Source organism: Neoarius graeffei, chromosome 8 (assembly GCF_027579695.1).
Source record: "Neoarius graeffei isolate fNeoGra1 chromosome 8, fNeoGra1.pri, whole genome shotgun sequence".
Taxonomy (NCBI): Eukaryota; Metazoa; Chordata; class Actinopteri; order Siluriformes; family Ariidae; genus Neoarius; species Neoarius graeffei.
This window is the reverse complement of record NC_083576.1, coordinates 59570707-59594163: the sequence shown is the minus strand read 5'-3', so window position 1 is coordinate 59594163 and position 23457 is coordinate 59570707. Positions and strand designations below refer to the sequence as shown.

The 23457-nt window shown below is 42.5% G+C and overlaps 1 protein-coding gene across 1 annotated transcript in view; it reads right to left on the bottom strand.

The window, feature by feature from the left end:
• The window catches only part of kctd8 (potassium channel tetramerization domain containing 8), a 45402-nt gene extending 25435 nt beyond the window's left edge, over nt 1–19967 (bottom strand). The window contains exon 1 of the mRNA XM_060926974.1: nt 19163–19967. Within this exon, the coding sequence (XP_060782957.1) occupies nt 19163–19967 (805 nt within the window). The remainder of the gene's footprint in view (nt 1–19162) is intronic.
• Between the last annotated feature and the right edge of the window lie 3490 nt (nt 19968–23457).

Sequence of the window (23457 nt, the reverse complement as noted above, 5' to 3'; positions counted from 1 at the left end):
TGGACAACTTTCACTTGTATTGGAGTAACATTTGACCAGTGAGATCTGTACTTTGACTTACGCAAGTAATGAAGTTGGGTACTGTAGATCATTTGATAAAATGATCATCTTGCATTGTTTGTTTGCTACAGGCCACCGTACCCAGGTTATATGGTCCAATCAGAATGCTCTGTTGTTCGTTTTCTAGGATCTGATCTGTAACCGAACTCAGTCAAGTTTTCAAGTGATTAAACTTCAGCCGAGGTATTTTCAGTGTGATCCTTGACTCACGCACCATCAACTAAATTTCTACAGGTACTTTGTCCACCTCTGCAGGATTCCAAACTATAGAAAGGCTCTTATTGTTGTTAGATCAGTTCAATATCTTCTCTGTTATATAAGACAACAAGAATAATCCGAGATCATTATTTAGTACAAAAGTTAATTAGGAATAAGACCACCATTGAACAACAAATACCAAAAGTATGTAGTAGCAATATCTTTATGTTTTTTGTTCAGAGAAAAAAAAGAAAAAATACTAGACAGAAAATTCTGACATTTAGAGTCAGACAATTTGATACCTAGTTATGTAGAGAACAATATAAATCACATCAATAGAGTGATTGAAATCCTTTGAATCCACAACTGAGTCCATAATTGACCCAGGGCCATAATTTATATGCACAGTACCAGTCAAAAGTTTGGACATACCTACGCATTCATAGGTTCTGTATTATGACCATTTTCTACATTGTGGAACAATACTGAAGACATCAAAACTATGAAATAGCATCCATTAGCTGCTTATCCTGTTCTACAGGTCACAGGCAAGCTGGAGCCTATCCAAGCTGACTATGGGCAAGAGGCACACCCTCAGGGTGTATGGGGTACACCCTGGACAAGTCGTCAGGTTATCATAGAGACAAACAACCATTGACACTCACGGTCAATTTAGAGCCACCAGTTAGCCTAACCTGCATGTCTTTGGACTGGGAGGAAACCCACACAGACATGGGGAGAACATGCAAACTCCACACAGAAAGGCCTCGCTGGCCACGAACCCAGGACCTTTTTGCTGTGAGGTGACAGTGCTAACCACTACACCACTGTGCCACCCTATGAAATAACATCTAGAACATATATGGAATTATGTGGTAAACAAACAAACAAAAAAAGTGTTAAAAAAAAATCTGTTTCATATTTTAGATTCTTCAAAGTAGCCAGCGTTTATCTTGATGACGCTTTGCACACTACTGGCATTATCTTAACCAGCTAATTTAATAATAATAATAATAATAATAATAATAAGTGCAATTTTTTGCCTTCTTAATGTGTTTGAGATCAAACAGTAAATAATAAAAATAAACAGCCCTATTCCACAACTATAGTAATCCATATTATGTCAAGAACCGCTCAATTAAGTAAAGAGAAACAACAGTCCATCATTACTTTAAGACATTGTCTTTTAATTAATAAAATAAAGGAAAAAACCCCATTGAATTAGAAGGTGGATCCAAGCATTTTTCCTGTTTCTGTTTGAAAGCTACTAGCCAAATAGCTACACTATAAGCACAGAGGTACAGAGGTCAGAGAAAGCTGGTGAAGGAGTTTACCACAAAATAAAAGCACATCAGGTTTTACAATATAAGGTGTTATTTTTCGCTATTATTAACGTTATTTTAATCTTTTTCAGTGGAACTGTCATAAAGGTGTTTTATGACAACATTATTAATATGTAAAGATTGTGAATTGTGCCTTAAATTGTTTAAGTGATTAAATAACATATTAATGTCATCACCACTCTTAATGCTGTCTGATATCCATGATGCATGAACTCCTCATACTTGCCAATTTAATTGTACAGATCAGAAAAACAATCATGATTTTATTTTGGATGCTTCGTCACGCCCCTGAAATTAATTTCTGATTACGGCACTACCAGCACAGCATACAATGTGCTTTTGAATTGTTTTTAGATATGACTGTAACTTACATGAAGCACAGCACAAGGGCATGGATTTTCACTCATGTTTCAGACCATGGTCAAGCCAGCCACAGTGCATGCCAAAGTGCATGTACATACAGCATTTTAGAGTTTTACAGCAAACACCCTTCAGATGGTTATATGAATCTGCTGCGACTTCTGGATAGTATGAAAATTTTGACTGGTGCATGACAAATACTACTAAATACTATGACTAGTACTAAATCAAGCACTGAAAGATTTGCTCACACAGTACCTGAATGAACTATCACCCAGAAGAGAATGTTTTCCTCTCAAGGTTTCCTCCTCATGTCATCTCAGGTAGTTTTCCCTTGCCAGTGTCACCTTTGGCTTGCTCATTATGGGTCTAACCCAACATCTGCATTTCTGCAACGCTTCTAATGTCTATTGTTGAATCTGTTGTACAAAAAATGCAACTGAATAAATGAAGATCATATAAATAAAACCATTAGGTACAGCTGTACTCAGTATAAATTTACTGAACGCATACGCATAGTATAAATAATAATGCATTACACACACACGCACACATACATACCACACACACACACACATTATACACACACACACACACACACACACACACACACACACACACACACACACACACACACACAACCCCGATTCCAAAAAAGTTGGGACAAAGTACAAATTGTAAATAAAAACGGAATGCAATAATTTACAAATCTCAAAAACTGATATTGTATTCACAGTAAAACAGACAACATATCAAATGTCGAAAGTGAGACATTTTGAAATTTCATGCCAAATATTGGCTCATTTGAAATTTCATGACAGCAACACATCTCAAAAAAGTTGGGACAGGGGCAATAAGAGGCTGGAAAAGTTAAAGGTACAAAAAAGGAACAGCTGGAGGACCAAACTGCAACTCATTAGGTCAATTGGCAATAGGTCATTAACATGACTTTTTATAAAAAGAGCATCTTTGAGTGGCAGCGGCTCTCAGAAGTAAAGATGGGAAGAGGATCACCAATCCCCCTAATTCTGCGCCGACAAATAGTGGAGCAATATCAGAAAGGAGTTCGACAGTGTAAAATTGCAAAGAGTTTGAACATATCAGCTACAGTGCATAATATCATCAAAAGATTCAGAGACTCTGGAAGAATCTCTGTGTGTAAGGGTCAAGGCCGGAAAACCATACTGGGTGCCCGTGATCTTCGGGCCCTTAGACGGCACTGCATCACATACAGGCATGCTTCTGTATTGGAAATCACAAAATGGGCTTAGGAATATTTCCAGAGAACATTATCTGTGAACACAATTCACTGTGCCATCCGCCGTTGCCAGCTAAAACTCTATAGTTCAAAGAAAACGCCATGCCTAAACATGATCCAGATGCGCAGACGTCTTCTCTGGGCCAAGGCTCATTTAAAATGGACTGTGGCAAAGTGGAAAACTGTTCTGTGTTCAGACGAATCAAAATTTGAAATTATTTATGGAACTCAGGGATGCCGTGTCATTCGGACTAAAGAGGAGAAAGACGACCCAAGTTGTTATCAGCGCTCAGTTCAGAAGCCTGCATCTCTGATGGTATGGGGTTGCATTAGTGCGTGTGGCATGGGCAGCTTACACATCTGGAAAGACACCATCAATGCTGAAAGGTATATCCAGGTTCTAGAGCAACATATGCTCCCATCCAGACGACGTCTCTTTCAGGGAAGACCTTGCGTTTTCCAATATGACAATGCCAAACCACATACTGCATCAATTACAGCATCATGGCTGCGTAGAAGAAGGGTCCAGGTACTGAACTGGCCAGCCTGCAGTCCAGATTTTTCACCCATAGAAAACATTTGGCGCATCATAAAACGGAAGATACGACAAAAAAGACCTAAGACAGTTAAGCAACTAGAATCCTACATTAGACAAGAATGGGTTAACATTCCTATCCCTAAACTTGAGCAACTTGTCTCCTCAGTCCCCAGACGTTTACAGACTGTTGTAAAGAGAAAAGGGGATGTCTCACAGTGGTAGACATGGCTTTGTCCCAACTTTTTTGAGATGTGTTGTTGTCATGAAATTTAAAATCACCTAATTTTTCTCTTTAAATGATACATTTTCTCAGTTTAAACATTTGATATGTCATCTATGTTCTATTCTGAATAAAATATGGAATTTTGAAACTTCCACATCATTGCATTCTGTTTTTATTTACAATTTGTACTTTGTCCCAACTTTTTTGGACTTGGGGTTGTGTATTATATACACACACACACACACACACACACAGTGTGGGAATAAGGCCGGACTGGTGGACATTGACTGATCATTTTCGCATTTGTCCGTCTGTACCGTCTGTATTTCAAAAGCATCGGGCTGGATGGCTGCTAAAAAAATAATTTTAATGTGTATGTCTGTATTTCAAAAGCATCAAACCGGATAGCCCATGAAAAATTGTAAAGATATGGGTCTAATCTACTTCTAATTTTCTTCCAAATGTTACACTAGGAGCAGCACAGTGGTGTAGTAGTTCGCACTGTCACCTCACAGCAAAAAGGTTCTGGGTTCGAGCCCAGTGGCTGATGGGGGCCTTTCTGTGTTGAGTTTGCATGTTCTCCCCGTGTCTGTGTCGGTTTCCTCTGGGTACTCCGGTTTCCCCTACAGTCCAAAGACATGCAGCTTAGGCTAATTGGTGGCTCTAAATTGACCATAGGTGTGAATAGTTGTTTGTCTCTATGCCCATGTTTACATTAGACCGTATCATCAGATTAACGTTTTTAAAACGATTAGTGTGCACACAGCAACACCAATACACGATTTGCGTGCACACAGCAACGCCAATACACGGATACGCTCGGCTCCGCAGGCATCCTGCGCTCCAAATCACTCCGCCCTGAACAGCGAGTGCCCTCTGGAGGGTGCGCACTCCGGCCCTGCGCAGCTCACAGAGCACGCGAGTGAAGTGCACAAGCCACGATTCGGGACTGAGCCGCTGTGTGTGTGATCCCAGCACATATCACTTACCACTTGCAAGTGGAAGGATGGCAAGCCTAAAGACAATCATAACTACACAATGGGCAGTATTTGCATCAGTATTTGCAGTATTTTCATACTTTTATACTCTTTAATGAAAGGTGATACAAGGCGGAAGTCCGCGCCGTTTTTCAGCAGTCGCGTCACATGACCAACGCCAGCGAATCAGGAAGGTGGATGTCACAGTGACGTTGTCCAATGAGACGCCAGCTAGAGCTCAGCACAGCGTATCCGCATATTCTGAATGTTTACACAGCACCGGAGCTGACACGATCTGGATTGAATACGTGGACGCTGGCGGATTCCCGTTTCCCGGCGTTTCCAGGCGGTTTAATGTAAACGGACAGTGCATCCGCGAAGAAAACGAGACAGATACGGTCTAATGTAAACGTAGCCTATGTGTCATTGGTGGCTCTAAATTGACCGTAGGCGTGAATAGTTGTTTGTCTCTATGGCTACGTTTACATTAGACCGTATCTGTCTCGTTTTCTTCGCGGATGCACTGTCCGTTTACATTAAACCGCCTGGAAATGCCGGGAAACGGGAATCCGCCAGCGTCCATGTATTCAATCCAGATCGTGTCAGCTCCGGTGCTGTGTAAACATTCAGAATACGCGGATACGCTGTGCTGAGCTCTAGCTGGTGTCTCATTGGACAACGTCACTGTGACATCCACCTTCCTGATTCGCTGACGTTGGTCATGTGATGCGACTGCTGAAAAACGGCGCGGACTTCCGCCTTGTATCACCTTTCATTAAAAAGAGTATAAAAGTATGAAAATACTGCAAATACTGATGCAAATACTGCCCATTGTGTAGTTATGATTGTCTTTAGGCTTGCCATCCTTCCACTTGCAAGTGGTAAGTGATATGCGCTGGGATCACACACACAGCGGCTCAGTCCCGAAAACACTGCTAGTGTGCTTCACTCGCGCGCTCTGTGAGCTGCGCAGGGCCGGAGTGTGCACCCTCCAGAGGGCACTCGCTGTTCAGGGCGGAGTGATTTGGAGCGCAGGATGCCTGCGGAGCCGAGCGTATCCGTGTATTGGTATTGTTTTGTGCACGCAAATCGTGTATTGGTGTTGCTGTGTGCACACTAATCGTTTTAAATTGAAGTGGACAAGCAGTGATTCGGGACTGAGCCGCTGTGTGTGTGATCCCAGCACATATCACTTACCACTTGCAAGTGGAAGGATGGTAAGCCTAAAGACAATCATAACTACACAATGGGCAGTATTTACATCAGTATTTGCAGTATTTTCATACTTTTATACTCTGTAATGAAAGGTGATACAAGGCGGAAGTCCGCGCCGTTTTTCAGCAGTCGCGTCACATGACCAACGCCAGCGAATCAGGAAGGTGGATGTCACAGTGACGTTGTCCAATGAGACGCCAGCTAGAGCTCAGCACAGCGTATCCGCGTATTCTCAATGTTTACACAGCACCGGAGCTGACACGATCTGGATTGAATACGTGGACGCTGGCGGATTCCCGTTTCCCGGCGTTTCCAGGCAGTTTAATGTAAACGGACAGTGCATCCGCGAAGAAAACGAGACAGATACGGTCTAATGTAAACATAGCCTAAGTTCTCGTCCAGCAGATTTTAGTCTGAATGCCAAATGATATTACCATGTTTAATTTTGAGTCATTTTAAAATTCATTTTGTTACAAAGTTACTTGGAAACTCGTACTCAAAATTTTAACTCTTATGTAAGAATAGTTGTATTGTTAATTACTAAATTTCTTATAGACTTATTATAAACATAGTATAAAAAAAAAGTCATTGTTGACAATGTTTCATGAGTGTTATTATAGTACCTGAGTATCAGTAAGTTGTAACCAACTGGAACATCCTTGCCGTCATACTTTTTTCTAGACATGGACCTGACCTGTGTGTGCTACTGTTTTCTTGGGTATAACTTTAAACATGTTTTTCTTGAATCTTCTGACATTTTTTTGTAAATTATATTCCATTTTGTAGTGTAATTAGCAACTAATGTCTAGTGTAATTTGCCCTTTGAAGATCACAAAAATGTGCCTGGAAATAGCTGAGAAGCCATCTCCAGGCATCTAAAGCCCTTCAGCTAACGGGGCCCTAAGGTGGGCCCCAGACCCCCAGCCACATTGTTCTGGGCCTTTGGCCCATCATTCGGACAGGCTGAAATTTGGATGGACAGACAACATTTCAGACTTGTCTGTCCAGTGACATTCTGCTTAAAATTCCTTATTTCCCACACTGTCTGTATATATAATTCTGTACCATTGTTATGCAATACATTTTTGGCCCTTTTCCACTACCCTTTTTCAGCTCACTTCAGCTCGCTTCAGCTCACTTCAGCCCGACACAGCTCGTGTTTCGACTATCTAAGAACAGCACGACTCAGCTCGCTTCAGCCCTGCTTAGCCCCCAAAACTCGCACGGTTTTGGAGTGGGGCTGAAGCGAGCCAAACCAAGCTGAGTGAGGCTAGGGGCGTGAGCAGACACTCCCCTGTTCACTGATTGGTGAGGAGGAGTGTCCTCACATGCCCACATACGCCCCGCGAGCATGCTGGGATCTGTAAACACCGTAAACCCGGAAGAAGGAGAATTACGAGAATTATGAAGCCTTATGCGCCTCGCCTCATCTATACGCTCTTGCCAGTATCTGTTGGCGTTGTCGGTGACAACAAGCCACAGCACCAAGACCAGCAACACTAACGACTCCATGTCCTCCATGTTTATTGTTTACTCTCCGGGTCGTGAGACTACCGCTTAAAAGATCACTGATGTCACTGTTTGCGCCGCCTAATGACATCACCTGACGTCCACCCACTTTCGCTAACTCCACCCAATGTGTCCACCCACTTCCAGCCAGCATGGTTCAGCGCGGTTGTAGTCGAAATGCAACTCCAACAGCCCCACTCAGCCCAACTCAGCACGGCACGGCTCAGCCCAACTCAGCCGCGTTGGTAGTGGAAAAGCGGCATTAGAGAAACATTTGGGAAAAAATAAATAAGGTTTGCCTTTTTTATAATGTTGATAAAAAAGGCAATCAGTATCAGATAAAATACTTATATAAAATGCTATGATACTGTCTTGTTTGTCTAATTGCAAAAAAAAAAAAGACCCATATGGCAGTAATTTTTTCCACCTATTGATGCACATAAATGGGACTTTTGAAATAACTTTTCATGAAAAGAAGGGCATGCTTTCATTACCCTGTATAAATAAGTGAATTTTAAAAAATGCCAAACACTATTTCAGTATGACTGAAATCCTGACAGTGTCATATGAGCAACTAAAACCTCTGCATGCACATGAGAAACAGAAAAATCAAGCTTATATATGCACCTATTTTCTTGCATGGGTGAAGGTCAAATTTCATTTTTGCACATTTTCAGTCACATTTAGATTTGTTTTCTATTTCAGAAATTCTGCATAAATACATTTGTATCTCATAGCAGCAGTCTTAACTCTTCAGTTTCAGTGTTTCAGCTGTTTGAATAAGCAATATGCTACTCTGTGGAATTTAAACCCCTGGAACATTTTCATTATGCGCATCCAAACAGAAATATGCTGGCAAATTACTCATAGTTCCAAAGGAAATTACCTTTGCATAATATTAGACAGATATATGAATGGAATAATGAATGCAACTTTTTTTTTAACCAAAACAATCATTCCTGATCAAAGGGTCTATATTTTCTGAAGTAGGCAATCAAGCTTCTTTTTTTCCCTTTTTTTTTTTTTTAATGGAGCACACTGCCTGTACGACGGCTTAGTCAATACTGCAGCTTAGGGAAAAGGAATGCACATTATCACTCAAGAACCAATATAAAATTGAATGAATAATTGTTGAAGGATTTTCTTCTTGAGTTGCCCATCACATTTGTTTGCAGCAGGCAAGCATATAGTCCTGGCATCATCATTAGTTTACACACTAAAGCACCAATATGCTGCGAAGAGGATGATGGCCAGACTGCATTTAATAGATATGTCAATATCCAACTACACTACTTATGTCTATGAATAACTTGGCCTCTATATCAAGTGTTCACGCCTTCCATTAATGCCCTTTATCAAGGTTATTGATTTTTTTTTTTTAAATGTGTGTGTGTGTGTGTGTGTGTGTGTGTGTGTGTGTGTGTGTGTGTGTGTGTAGCTCTGGAAAAAATTAAGAGACCACTGCAAAATTATCAGTTGCTCCGGTTTTACTATTTACAGTATAGGTATGTGTTTGAAGAACATGAACATTTTTGTTTTATTCCACAAACTACTGACAACATTTCCCCCAAATTCCACATAAAAATATTGTCACTTAGAACATTTAATTGCAGAAAATGACAACTGGTCAAAATAAAAAAGATGAAGTGTTTTCAGACCTTGAATAATGCATAGAAATCAAGATCATATTCAATTTTAAAAAACACAATACCAATGTTTGAACTTGGGAGGAGTTCAGAAATCTATATTTTGTGGAATAACCCTGACATTTAATCACAGCTTTCATGTGTCTTGCTATGCTTTTCACGTTCTTTCACATTCTTGCCAGTCTTTCACAATGCTCTTGGATGAATTTATGCCACTCCAGGTGCAAAAATTCAATCAGCTCAGCTTTGTTTGATGGCTTGTGACTATCCATCTTCCTCCTGATCATATTCCAGAGGTTTTCAATGGGGTTCATGTCTGGAGATTGGGCCGGCCATGACAGGATCTTGATCTTGTGGTCCTCTACCCACACCTTGATTGAGCTGGCTGTGTGGCATCGAGCATTGTCCTGCTGGAAAGCCCAATCCTCAGGCTTAGGGAACATTGTCAGAGCAGAAGGAAGCAAGTTTTCTTCCAGGATAACTTTGTACATGGCTTGATTCATGTGTCCTTCAGCCTTGCTGAAGCACCCCAGATCATCCCCGATCCTCCATCAAATTTCACAGTGGGTGCGAGACACTGACTTGTAGGCCTCTTAAGGTCTCCAGAAGACCAGGTGATGGGGGGAAAAGCTGAAAATCAGACTCAGAGAAAAATGACCTTATTCCAGTCCTCTACATTCCAATCCTTATGGTCTTCAGGAAACCTCAGCCTGGCTCTTCTATGCATCTCATTGATGAAGGTTTTTTTTCCTAACTTTGCATGATTTCAACTCCACCCGGAGGAGCCTGTTTCGAACCATCCTTGCCGTGCACTTAACCCCAGCTGCCATTTGCCATTCTTTTTGTATGTCACTTGATCTCATCCTACGGTTGTTGTGTGCCATTCAAAGGAGTTGACAATCATCCTGGTCAGTGAAAAGTTGTTTTCGCCCTCTGCCAGTCTGTAACTTTGTTGTCCCCAGTGTCTGCTGCTTGACCTTGTTCTTATGAACTGCTGTCTTTGAAATTTTGAGGATGGAAGCAACCTGACACTCACTGTATCCCTCTGCCAGTAAACCCAGAATCGAACCCTTCTTTTTCTCAATCAAAACTTCTCTTTTTTTTACTCTTTTGACATGATGAATAGATATTTTTGTATTCCAATTAAATTTAAGGTACTACTAGCACTGTTTTTGCCATCCAAACTGGTCCTATCACAAGAGGATAGTGATGACCACAGCAGTGGTTTTTATACTTTTCCCCATTAAATAAGATTTGGTTCAGGTGATCATCTAACCAGTAGCTCATTAAGTGAAATGATGTATGCTTGTGTTTGAATTCCAGCACAGACACTGGAATGAAATGGCTGCCATACATAGAGATGCTGATTTTAAAAAAAAATTGAAGTGGTCTCTTGCTTACAAAGAATTGTAGGGTTTGTACTAACTTCTGCTCTCATTTTGGCATGCTGGCATGGAATGTAGATGGTTATAACTGAAGCTCTAAAGAGCTGCCATTTCTTGCTATTTCTTTTGTGGTGGCATATTTGTCAACATTCAGGACAAATTCTACATTTCAATTTGTTTTGTCAGGTAGCAGATCTTGACAAAAGCACTCCAGCAGGGAGTGTAATGAGAGGAGGCATGGTCATTTACTTTTGAGGACAGTTATGGCTGATGAGGACCAGCACCCACCACCTGGGATGAAATTGGCAGAACAACTGCCGTCTTAATCATAAGGGTGTGTGAAAGTACCTGGAGGATGAGCACGTCTAGCAGATGACAAGGATTTATTTGTCATCTCCTCACTGACAGAGCTGCAATCAGAGTTTACATTCACTCAGAGAGATGGCATGCTCACCCATGCATACCAGGCACTCATTCAGTAGAATACTTATGAGACATGATGATATGTCACTGTGGTAAGGACCCCTCCACCCCCCACCCATTATCTATTACACATTCACTCTCAGAGCCTCATAAATATGCAGTGCCTGAACCAACAGCTGCTTGACACCAGTCTTTGGCTCTATAGATGACCTTTAGGATATTGTCTTTATATCAGCCATTGCACAGCTTCCCCCAATATTTCAAGTAAAAAAAATGCCACAAGGAAATGTTTAACAGCATGACTACATTGCCCATGGTGTAATTCATTAGTCTAGTGAGATTATCTGGACTTGCTTGTCGACATTAACTCTTAGCCAGAGATAGTACTGTTCAGTCCATAACACTCCACTGAAGCCTGGCTTAAATACTGTCTTTTGAAGTGTTCAAATATACTTCTTTTCTTTCATTATCTTTGGGATGTTTATCCCACTTTCAGCAAATTTTATTCATTCACAATTCCCACCCGGGCGGCACGGTGGTGTAGTGGTTAGCGCTGTCGCCTCACAGCAAGAAGGTCCGGGTTCGAGCCCCGTGGCCAGCGAAGGCCTTTCTGTTGCCCCTTTTCCACCAAAGCAGTTCCAGGGCTGGTTCGGGGCCAGTGCTTAGTTTGGAACCGGGTTTTCTGTTTCCACTGACAAAGAACTGGCTCTGGGGCCAGAAAAAACGGTTCCAGGCTAGCACCAACTCTCTGCTGGGCCAGAGGAAAGAACCACTTACATCAGCGGGGGGGCGGAGTTGTTAAGACCAACAACAATAACAAGACCGCGAAAGATCGCCATTTTTAAGCGACGAGAAGCAGCAGCTGTACAAACGTGAAGTCATCCATTATTATTATTATTATTGTTGTTGCTGCTGCTGCTTCTTCCATGTTGTTTTTGCTTTGATATTCGCGCCAAGGTTTATGTAAACGTAGCGCTGTAACTGACGTATACAGCGACGTAATGACGTGGCTCCGCGAGCTATGGAAAAGCAAACTGGTTCTCAGCTGGCTCGCAAGTTGAACGAGTTGTGAACTAGCACCAGCACTGGGCCCGAACCAGCCCTGGAACTGATTTGGTGGAAAAGGGGTATGTGTGGAGTTTGCATGTTCTCCCCGTGTCCGCGTGGGTTTCCTCCGGGTGCTCCGGTTTCCCCCACAGTCCAAAGACATGCAGGTTAGGTTAACTGGTGACTCTAAATTGACCGTAGGTGTGAATGTGAGTGTGAATGGTTGTCTGTGTTTATGTGTCAGCCCTGTGATGACCTGGTGACTTGTCCAGGGTGTACCCCGCCTTTCACCCGTAGTCAGCTGGGATAGGCTCCAGCTTGCCTGCGACCCTGTAGAACAGGATAAAGCGGCTACAGATAATGAGATGAGACAATTCCCACCCACTGACAAGTGATCTCCTCCTCTGTCACATGACAGCTACTAGCCAAGTGTTGCAGCATTATGGGGCAGGCACAACACACACCTGAAGAATATGCTGTTTACCCTCTTCTGCATACAGGACTTCACACACTAACGATTGCTTCATGTTGTTCTGATTGACAGGGGAGAAAGTAATGCTATTATTTCCACCCAGACAGCATGGCCAATTTTGCTCTCAGACTTCCAGTCACAATCCTAATGAGAGGATGAATAATTTTTTCTGTTGCACCACTCAGAAGTCCAACTGCACATTGTTTTAATGTTGCAAATTATTGTACAAAACACTTTTAAAACGTAATTTTGTATCATGTTCTGACACACTGCTGCAATAAGGCCATTATGAGTGTTTTCGCATAGAAAGTAGATGCATTTTATTCCACTACGAAGCCCAGCTTCTCTCTGTGATGACTGGCAGACCTCTCAGTCCTCCTAAAAGCTACCGATAATTGAAACTGTAAAACACGTTTAAGCTGCGTGAACAATACTGATCCCTGTTCACTCAGATTCCAAGTGCTGCCACTGATAGTTAGGGTAAGTGCAGATATTTTATGTAAAATGTAGTGATTGTTGGTCTTTTGCTATTAACTGTTGTACTCATAATAAATAGAATGTAGTTTGGTCATTTGATATTTAACAGTTATTCCATGGGGTGGCATGGTGGTGTAGTGGTTAGCACTGTCGCCTCACAGCAAGAAGGTTCTGGGTTCAAGCCCAGTGGCCGACGGGGGCCTTTCTGTGTGGAGTTTGCATGTTCTCCCCATGTCTATGTGGGTCCCCTCTGGGTGCTCTGGTTTCCCCCACAGTCCAAAGACATGATGATTGGCTACTCTAAATTGCCCATAGGTGTATGTGTACTTGTCACCAGATGAGGGTTTGCATCCCTCTGGTGTGCTCTAAGGTGGCGTTTACATTAGACCGTATCAGCGGATCATCAGATTAACGTTTTTAAAACGATTCGCGTGCACACAGCAACGCCAATACACGGATACGATCGGCTCCGCAGGCATCCTGCGCTCCAAATCACTCCGCCCTGAACAGCAAGTGCCCTCTGGAGGGTGCGTACTCCGGCCCTGCGCAGCTCACAGAGCGCGTGAGTGAACGAGCAGTGAACGAGTGCACGAGCAGTGATTCGGGACAAATAGCAGGAAGTGAAGTCCACGCCGTTTTTCAGCAGTCGCGTCACATGACCAACGTGGCATGACCAACGCCAGTGAATCAGGAAGGTGGATGTCACAGTGACGTTGTCCAATGACGACGTCAGCTAGAGCTCAGCACTGCGTATCCTCGTTCCTCAATGTTTACACAGCACCGGATCAGATACGTACTGGGTTGAATATGTGGGCCCTGGCAGATTCAAACTGTTCCGCCTGTGGAGTCGTTTCCTGGCGTTTTAATGTGCACGGACAGTGCATCCGCGACGAAAACGATACGGATACGGTCTAATGTAAACACCACCTAAATCACCCAAGAGAATTCAGGGAAGTTAGTTGATCACTTCTTGGATCACTGACCCTCAACTGTGAGGACGGCAACAGACAGTTATTCCACTCAGGGCCCGTTTACACGAGGACGCTGTCGGGTAAAAACGACTAAATATTTTATCGGAAGTGCCTTTCGTCTACACGGGGACGGCGTTTCCGAGGCTGAAAAACGGAAAAAATTGAAAACGTCTTCCAGAGTGGAGAAGTTAAAAACAGCCCCCGTTGCATATCCGTCTAAACTACCCAATACGCGAAACTCTGCTCGGATCTGCTCACGTCGGGTACACGTTTACGTCATACATATGTCATATACTGTACATGCCAGCCCGGGAAGTAAGAAAGTAAGTAAAAAAGTAAGAGCATGTCTGATTACATCGATCCAACGGACCTTCAAGCTGCTCTGGCAGCTTTAATAAACGTCCAGGAGTCCTTCGAACATCTATACCGAATCTGCACATATACCGTTAATGAACAGAGGCGGGTATAGTATGCTCTTACTTTTTTACTTACTTTCTTACTTACCATAGCCAGAGTAGTCAAAGTTTTCGCGGCGCAGATGTGCAGATCAGACAAGACGGAAGACGTTGCGCATGCGTGCAGACATATCGGAGGTCTTTCACAGCACCACCTAGCCGCCTGGCATGCACATCCAATTGAAGTCCACACATTTATGCGTCACCGTATAGACGCAGATTTCCTCCTTGAAAACAGTCATGTAGACGCGGAAAAAAGTGAGAACGAAAACAGACTTCTGCGTTTTTGTTTCAGACCGTCCCCGTGTAAAGTGGGCCTCAATCTCATCATACATTAGCTGATAGCCAACAAATTACATAGCACCAAGTTGGCTATAAGCCATGTATGATGAGATTGAGTGGAATAACTTTTATTCTATCCACATTCACTGGATTTTGAGAAACAGAACATTTTTATTTTTTGATAATTCAATAAATAAAAACTTTATACAAAACTTACAACAAAATCATTTCCGCTTAGAATGTAAACAAACCAACAAAATGACAGTAGCAATTTGTGAAAAATGTTGTAATAATAATTCTTGAAAAATAAAATATACATTCTTACCATCAAATGCATTTATTCCATATTTTGTTGCTTTTTTTTGGGGGGGGGGGGGGGGTTCTTCTTCGGGGTTTTTTGGCTGTTGGCAAACCAACTTAAAGGTGCATTACCATAGCTATTTCTGTTTCTTTTAAATACTTGGTAATTTTGGGGGGTTTATTTTTGAGTACAGTTTTTATTTTGTCCTCGATTGGTTCAACACGCTCTGCCATTTTGTTTTTCTCTACTCATGGTATATGAGCTGATATCCTAGTAATAGAGTAGCCAATCAGAGTGCGCAACTGCTCATATCCAGTGAATGTGGATAGAATAACAGTTAGCTTTCTACAAGCTTTATTATGAGATACTGCATTTATTACAGGAGAGCCGACTAATGTCTGGCATTAATTTAGTTGAAAAGTCAAGCAGTGATGGATCCTTTCAGCTAGTTAACTATCTGAACATCCTGATAGAATATCCTGAGAGCAAAAATATTACTAAGGTAATAGACACACACACACACACATTCAAAATTCTGAAACATTTAAAATGAGTATGCATTGGGTAATGCCAAGATGTAGACGCCATATTTAAGTTTATTTCTATATAATAATTTAGTTAAGCATTGCTGTTTTTGTTTGTGTGTGCCCTCTACAGGTGGTGGGGCACTACTCTATAAATTGGGGTGCTTTACACATAGCAGGGGGAAGGCAGGCTAGCAGATACCGTCATTGACCTCAGCCTCGGTCTCCGCCTCGGTCTCATCACAGCCTGTTCTATGATCTGTTGGCAGCGGCTAAGAGTGAATGGCACCTGCAATGCTACAACTAAATTAAAAACTTTGAGACGTTTATATTTTGGCTGCGAGTCAGACAACTGGAACTTGCATTCTCCAGGTGGCTAAAATGAAAGGAAGTGGAATAGGGGTTAAAGGGAAAACCAAACCAAACCTTTCGTTTTTTTGTCACTTCACAAGAGATTAAGCAGAATATGCAATACACTGGAAGATTACATATTGTACAGAAGACATAGGTTTGCATAATAGTTTAGCTGTATGAATGTGAGCAAAATGTCAAAACTGCCATATCAGAATACTATTCACTGATGTGTCATCCATCATGATTTTTTTTTAAAACAGAGTATATGGTTCATTTATTGTCTAATTAAATAAAATGGGGTTGGACTGACAATAATATATTTTAAGAGTCAGTCAGGCATTTCTAGACTACTTACTAAAAATGGAACGGGTCAATACTGACAATACATGTCTTTAAAAAGTGTAGTGATATAATTTATGACAAGATTAATATACTGTCCATCCTTAATATGAAGTAATCTTTAAACTGGCCATTCAGAATATCCAGCTTCAGTTTCTGTACATCAATGTTCTTGTGACCACTCCATTAGGCAGCAATTTTGAATCTATTCTTTAAATTCGTTTCTTAAGACAAGGATTTTTTAAGATGTTACCTTGACAGTTTCGGTGATAAACTTCCGCCTTCTTCAAAACAGTCACCAGATGTCGAGTGGTGACGTGCCTTATCAGCTGATGTTACTCTAAGGAGGCGTGAACGTCCCGCCCAATTTGACAGGTAGTTCACGCCTCCTGCTGTCAGGTCGCTCCTCCAGGATGGCGCTCCAGGTGTGTGACAGCGCGTACGCTCCCTCATCCCGGTTCATCGTTCTCTGCGCACGCTTTCGTATCTCCACTGCCTCCAAAATCCAACGCTGGAATCTATTTTCTTCAGCGCGAATGACTCTGGCCTCTTCCCAATTCATTATATGATTTTGCCGTTTACAGTGGTCTGAAATGGCTGATTTTAAGTTTTCTTGGTGTGCTTTTTCTTTTTCGGATCTTGTGAGTCTTTTTGTTGTTTCTTTTTCACATTCTATTTGGTGTTCTTTTTTGCGAGTATGGAAGCACCTGCCCGTTTCGCCAATATAAACTTTATTACATGAACGGCAAGGGATTTCATATATGATGTTGCATTTATTTTGGAGGCAGTGGAGATACAAAAGCGTGCGCAGAGAACGATGAACCGGGATGAGGGAGCGTACGCGCTGTCACACACCTGGAGCGCCGTCCTGGAGGAGCGACCTGACAGCAGGAGGCGTGAACTACCTGTCAAATTGGGCGGGACGTTCACGCCTCCTTAGAGTAACATCAGCTGATAAGGCACGTCACCACTCGACATCTGGTGACTGTTTTGAAGAAGGCGGAAGTTTATCGCCGAAACTGTCAAGGTAACATCTTAAAAAATCCTTGTCTTAAGAAACGAATTTAAAGAATAGTTTCAATAGGTAGACATAATGAACTTTCACTACATAAAGCAATTTTGAATATTTACCCATTTCCCTGTGCTGTATTCATCTCAAACACAAATACACAAGTCAGTGCCCTTCCTCAGAGCTCCCTGGACAGCCATCAGTATGCTAATAGAGTATGGATGAGGAGGGAGAGAGGGAGCAAGGAAAGGGCTTCCTATGAGGCACACACCCATCATATAAAATTCAGATGACAAGACTGTCCACAGCCCAGCATTCACTTGGCCTCCAGTGACTGTCCCCACCCATTCATATTCTCTCTCTCTCGCTCTCTCTCCCATGCCTTCTGACATTAGGACTCTTCCCTCTCTTTTTCTATTAGAGATATGCTCCTAGCCCCTTTGCTTTTCTACCTCTGCTATGTTTCTTCTACTACCTCCCTCTTTTCTCCAGATGCTGCCTCTCTCGTCCCTGCCTCTGAGACTACATTCAATGTACCAAACCTTCACAATGCAGACATGCAGAGGTGGAGAATGGGTAATGGTTGTGAGGTGTCTTGAATGGGGCTCTATTTAAAGGCTCGGAAAAGACAGAGAGAGAGGCAGAGTGTTTATGAGTAACAGAAATGCTTGTGATTTTACTCAGGTTTTAACTTTATGATGTAACACTTAAGACACACATGGTCTTGTTATCTGTGCTGTGCAGTGGTGGGATTAACACAGAAGTTGTATTAACTTTCTTAATTCCACAGCTGTGCCTCCTTCTAGTCAATCACTTGCAACTTTTATCTGCATGTTTCCTCCATGCTGTCTATTCATACACTGAGCCTTATCTCTGTACACACCCTTGCAGACCAACACCCACAATCTCGTAATTCCCCATGCACACATATCTTTATATGGACACACAGCTCTGTTGAAAGACTTTGAAACCTGCAGAGCTTGACAGCACTGATTTAACCACAGACCTGCAATTCAGTCTCAGTCAAACATCAACTCAGCCATGAATTCAGGCTTGGATCTGCTATGCTTACAAACCATGTACTACACACAAAAGTGCATTTTCGTTTGTTGGTTATGAAATTTGGCATTAGGCCTGAGCAGACAGGGGAAGAAGAAAGAGACAGAGGAGCACTAACCAAACACAAATCAAAGAAGAAGGAACCTCATGGAGCATGTAAATCTTCTTATGTCTTGCTAATTTTTAAATGTTCAATATTCTATTTGTGTGGTTGCAAGCTAGTAACTTCAAGGTAGATATAAGAAAACATACTAGATCTCATGCAAAAAGCCCCAAGTACCCCCATCCCCCCACCAAATGCACCTGATTCATTTCAGACCTGAGGAAAAGCACTGTAATAAGCAGAATTTTGCACAAAACCAGCAAAGAATAATATTTGTTACTTGGTGATTAGAGCTGTAGCCCTTGGTAACTACTGATGCAATTTCTGGTTTGTATCCACATTTACTCATTCAAGCCTGTGGCATAAAGGGCTCCAATTATCACACATTTGCATAGTGGAAAATTCATTGGCTTATATATGTGGTGTGTGTATAAATGTGAAACATGAGAAATTAAAAGACAGGAAGACTAGAGAGAGGTATAACAGAGAGGTAAGACAGAAGCATTTCATTTTGTACAGACAGAAAATTACTAGAAAGAGAAATGTACCAACATGTGAAAGATGGAGAATGGCTGAAGAAGTGATAGAATAAAAGAGCTTGTGGTGTTAGACAAAGGATTTCTCCATTACTTACTGAAGAAGATGTATTCAGTGTAGCTACTCCAAATCTTATCATCTCTGTAGTGGTTAACAAAGGCAGATGTCCCTGTAGAATTGCAAGCCACCATGTGAAAGCCAGCCTCGCTCAGTCTATCAAAGGCCTGCTCTAGATAGGTGAACTTCAGGTAGAAGCGTGAAGTGTACTTCTCTGGTGGCCGGTCTGGGTCACGGCTCTCGTTCAGACTCTCACCGAACACCTCTTTGGCCAGAGCGATACGTCCACACACCATGATCCTTGCTACGCGTCGGAACTTGGCATCTGCTTGGTTGTCCCTCACTGTGGTATAGGAGCCACGGTAGCCAAGGGTGATGAACCCTGACCTCTTATCCAGACTAGGGGTGCGTCCAGGTAGCTCGCTACTCTGAGAGCTCTCCTCGATGTCACTGTGGCAGCCCTCATCATTGAGCGAGCCCTGCTTGGCAATACGTGGTGGCCCCAGCAGTCTCAAAAGCTCATTCAGCTGGAAGTGCTCAGCCTCACGCTGCAGGCGTTCACGCTCAGGGAAGTGCTCAGGCAAAACAACGTGCCGGTCACGCAGAAAGTCCAGGACATAGCGGAACAGGAAACCATCACGATCGATGAAGAAGCGGCCACGGCTGTCTCGGGGCAGCTCGCCAGGTGCTCGCCGTGCAAACATGGCATGAAGTGTGGTGTCGGGAACGCTGAGCAGGGTGGTGCGCTTGGTCACATACACTTGGCCGCCAACATTTAGCTCAATCACCTCTGGGAAGGGGCTGCACACTTCGCTGATGGGCAGCACTGTCTCCTTCATGGCCATGGTCCAAACTGGGGAAGCAGGGGGAGAAAGGCTAAAGCAGAAAGAACGCAGGAGGTCAGAGAGCAGGACTGAGGCGATCCATGAAGCAGCAGAGGACTGAAATAGACTAGGAGAAGATGGATGTCGGTCAAGGCTTCAGCACTTCAAAGAGGTATAAAAGTTTGAGAGGAAGAGGGCTACATCTCTGCTGAGAGAGACAGAACGAGGAATAGAAAGAGGATAGCCAAGTTGCTGCAGCAAGTCAGGATAGAAAGCCAAGGAGTGAGAAACAGAGAGGAGGAGACAGGCATGGGGAGAGGTACGGGCAGAGGGAGAGAGTAAAGCCTCACTGAGAGGCTTCACATCATTTGTCCATGGTCTGGGGAAGCCACAGTGACATCATTCACAGTTGTGGGGGAGGAGCTGTTAAATGGCTCCACCTTTTAAAGAACCAGTGTTGCATCAGAGCAATAATAAAGCCTTAGAATAAGCACAAATATAAATCAGACAATTCCTGATGAATATAGTAGACTTCAGCACATTAGGGTCTGTCTGTAGGTGTGAGGTGAAATTACAGCCTGTGCCACAAAGCTGGTGTGCTGTCAGGCTGAATTCCTATTCACGTTCTGGCACACAAGTGATAAAAACAGGCATGTAATTTGATATTCTCTGGAGAATAAAGACAAATTAGCTGTGCTTCTCACATTGTCTCTGCCAATCCATTACAATACACACACACACACACACACACACACACACACACACACCTTCTAGTATACCACAGCTCCATCTAATGGACATTCATAACAACAAGTGTATTGCACTGAACCAGGTTTGGACCTTAATATAAGGTGAAATAACACTGATCACAACATGTTGTGTATGCAAACACAATTAAATCAATACCTGAGCTTCACTAAAGACTGCTCACTTCTCTTACAATTGATTATTATATATTGGGTTCTACTATTTGTAGCAACAGTCATAACATGCATCTGTCCCCTACCTGAGCCTTGTAACCAGGTAACACAGTAAACATCATAACATCTCACTAATGACTCCCAGAGAGATCAACACACTCATATTCTATCACCATTTCTCTACATTTCATGCCAATATCCTCGCTTCCACGACTGTTTAACTCCTTAAACTTCCAGAAACAATCAATGGGTCCAGAATCACACCTATCACACTTTATGTATACTGAAAATACATTTCTGAGTATCAACAATACTGTATATTGAGGTAATGCTGACATTCTCTCAGTAGTTGACTCTCTGCAAAGCATTTTTGTGAAGTTATTTGAAATATCAGAGACTTAACTGCAGTGAACTTTAATCTAAATCTTATGACAGATCTGTGTCATGTCAGTCAACATAATATGTCGTCTTTGTTTATGTCAGTGGATTAGATTTTTTAAAAATAACATAAATCCGATTTGATACTGATTAGGTGTTTCAGGTCCATATCGGCCCTGATGCCTCAATATTCAGTATTGGATCAGAACTTTCATAACCTTTCCTATCAGCTTCACCATCATTACTGAATTATCTTTGCTTGTTTACTAAATAATATGCTTCATGTTCAGTTGGCAGAGAAGTAAAGGGGTTAAACACAAGACATACCACAACATCTCATCTCATCTCATTATCTCTAGCCGCTTTATCCTGTTCTACAGGGTCGCAGGCAAGCTGGAGCCTATCCCAGCTGACTACAGCCGAAAGGCGGGGTACACCCTGGACAAGTCGCCAGGTCAACACAGGGCTGACACATAGACACAGACAACCATTCACACTCACATTCACATGTTTCCGTGTAATTTTGAGGCAATTCCTGCCATGCCAGAGAAAAAATTCATCATATTTAACACACAAGAGCCATAAACAATCCTATATGGAATTAAATTCAGTGACAAACTCTGTATGAGCTTGCTTGTAATATGTTTATTACTGCTCATGAGCTACTTGGCCAAGCTGATAACTTCAGTGTCATTTATCAGAGTCACATTAAGAATTCTACCCTGTCTGGTAGAGCTCCACAGGGGAAATAACAAGCATCTAGGGGTTTTTTTTAGTGCTTATCACTACCTCCTTTCCTCTGGCTGTGTTCATTTGCAGAGTGGTAATTAGGCTGAGTCAACTGAAACGCTCAATGCACTGTTGGTGTGGTTATTAGCGGTGACACAGGTTGGTCAGTAACTGCTTTGGAATTGAGAATATGTTGACTGATCAGGCTCAATGAATCCTGCAGGGCTCTGGCTGGAAAATAACCAGCGTGACGACTCAGTCAATAGGCAAGGACAGCCAGCATGACATTTGAACTGAAGCTCTGATACGGAGTATACGCATATACACCAAGTGCCTTCATATGAATTATTGGCTTGGTCTGACATCTGACATCTCCTTAATAGCCAGTTTGTCCTTGGCATCAGTATTCCAAAAACAGAAAGGTACTGGTTGTAAAATTAAAAGGTTTTGAACGAATCTCTCTCTTGCCTCCTGATACTGCAGTGATTTTAAATCAGCACTCTTCCCCCTGCACTCTTCACTGTTTCCCCACTTTTACACACCTCATTCAACTGATGCGCTAATTGCTACATCCTTTATGAATTTAATCAGGTAGAGGGAGATGGAGGGGATGTAAGTAAGCACCTATAGCTCACAGGTTTATATGCAGAAAATGAAGTGATCCTGCCAGCAAAGGAGGGGGAAAAGTAACCCAAGTGAGGCTCTCAGTGTGATCATAGGACTGAATGTGATCACTGCTTCTATGGCAGATGATTATCCTCCTTTCACACATTCAATCTCAAGTCAATCAGTGCTCTCACACTCCTTTGTGTGTGTGCCACACTCTCAGTGCTGATTACATTTGGAGTTAAAGCAAGGAGCTGACACTCTCACAGCTCTCTTGGTCTAAAGAAGTATGCATTATTGCTTTTATGAGTCTGGGACCAAGTCAGTGACAATAACCTGCCCGCTGGAAGCAGTGCTCATGAGGCAAACTTCCTGCTTAGCGGGGTAATGAAGTATGGCCAAAGACATGGTAAATGTCAAAATGTATCAAGCACTCTCTGAAGCCTGCTGTGCCATGTAGGTGTCTGGAAAGGCCGTGCATTTCATTTTCATCTTGACATGATAAAAATAAACCAGTGATACACATATTCGTGCAAGTATAATTAGACAAAATTTAAAAAGTCCACAAAGCAATAAACAGAAACCAGATGCAATGTGGCAGGGTAGTGAAAGATCTGGCCTGGTGGTCCTAAACAATTGCTTTATGCTGCAGGGCTGCTTTGCCCTCAGAATGGAGAGAAGAATGAAGACAAGCTGAGATTAGACATCCCCTGTTCAGGAGGCATGACGGGCCATGTCTTTGCATCATTCTCACACTGGGAGCAATGAAGGGAAGAAAGAAAGACATGAGCATGGCTGGTTAAGCTGGTGTCCTGGGAGACTCAAGAAACGGTGAAACATTCATGAAGGTTAAAATGAAGGGTAACATTTAACAAGGG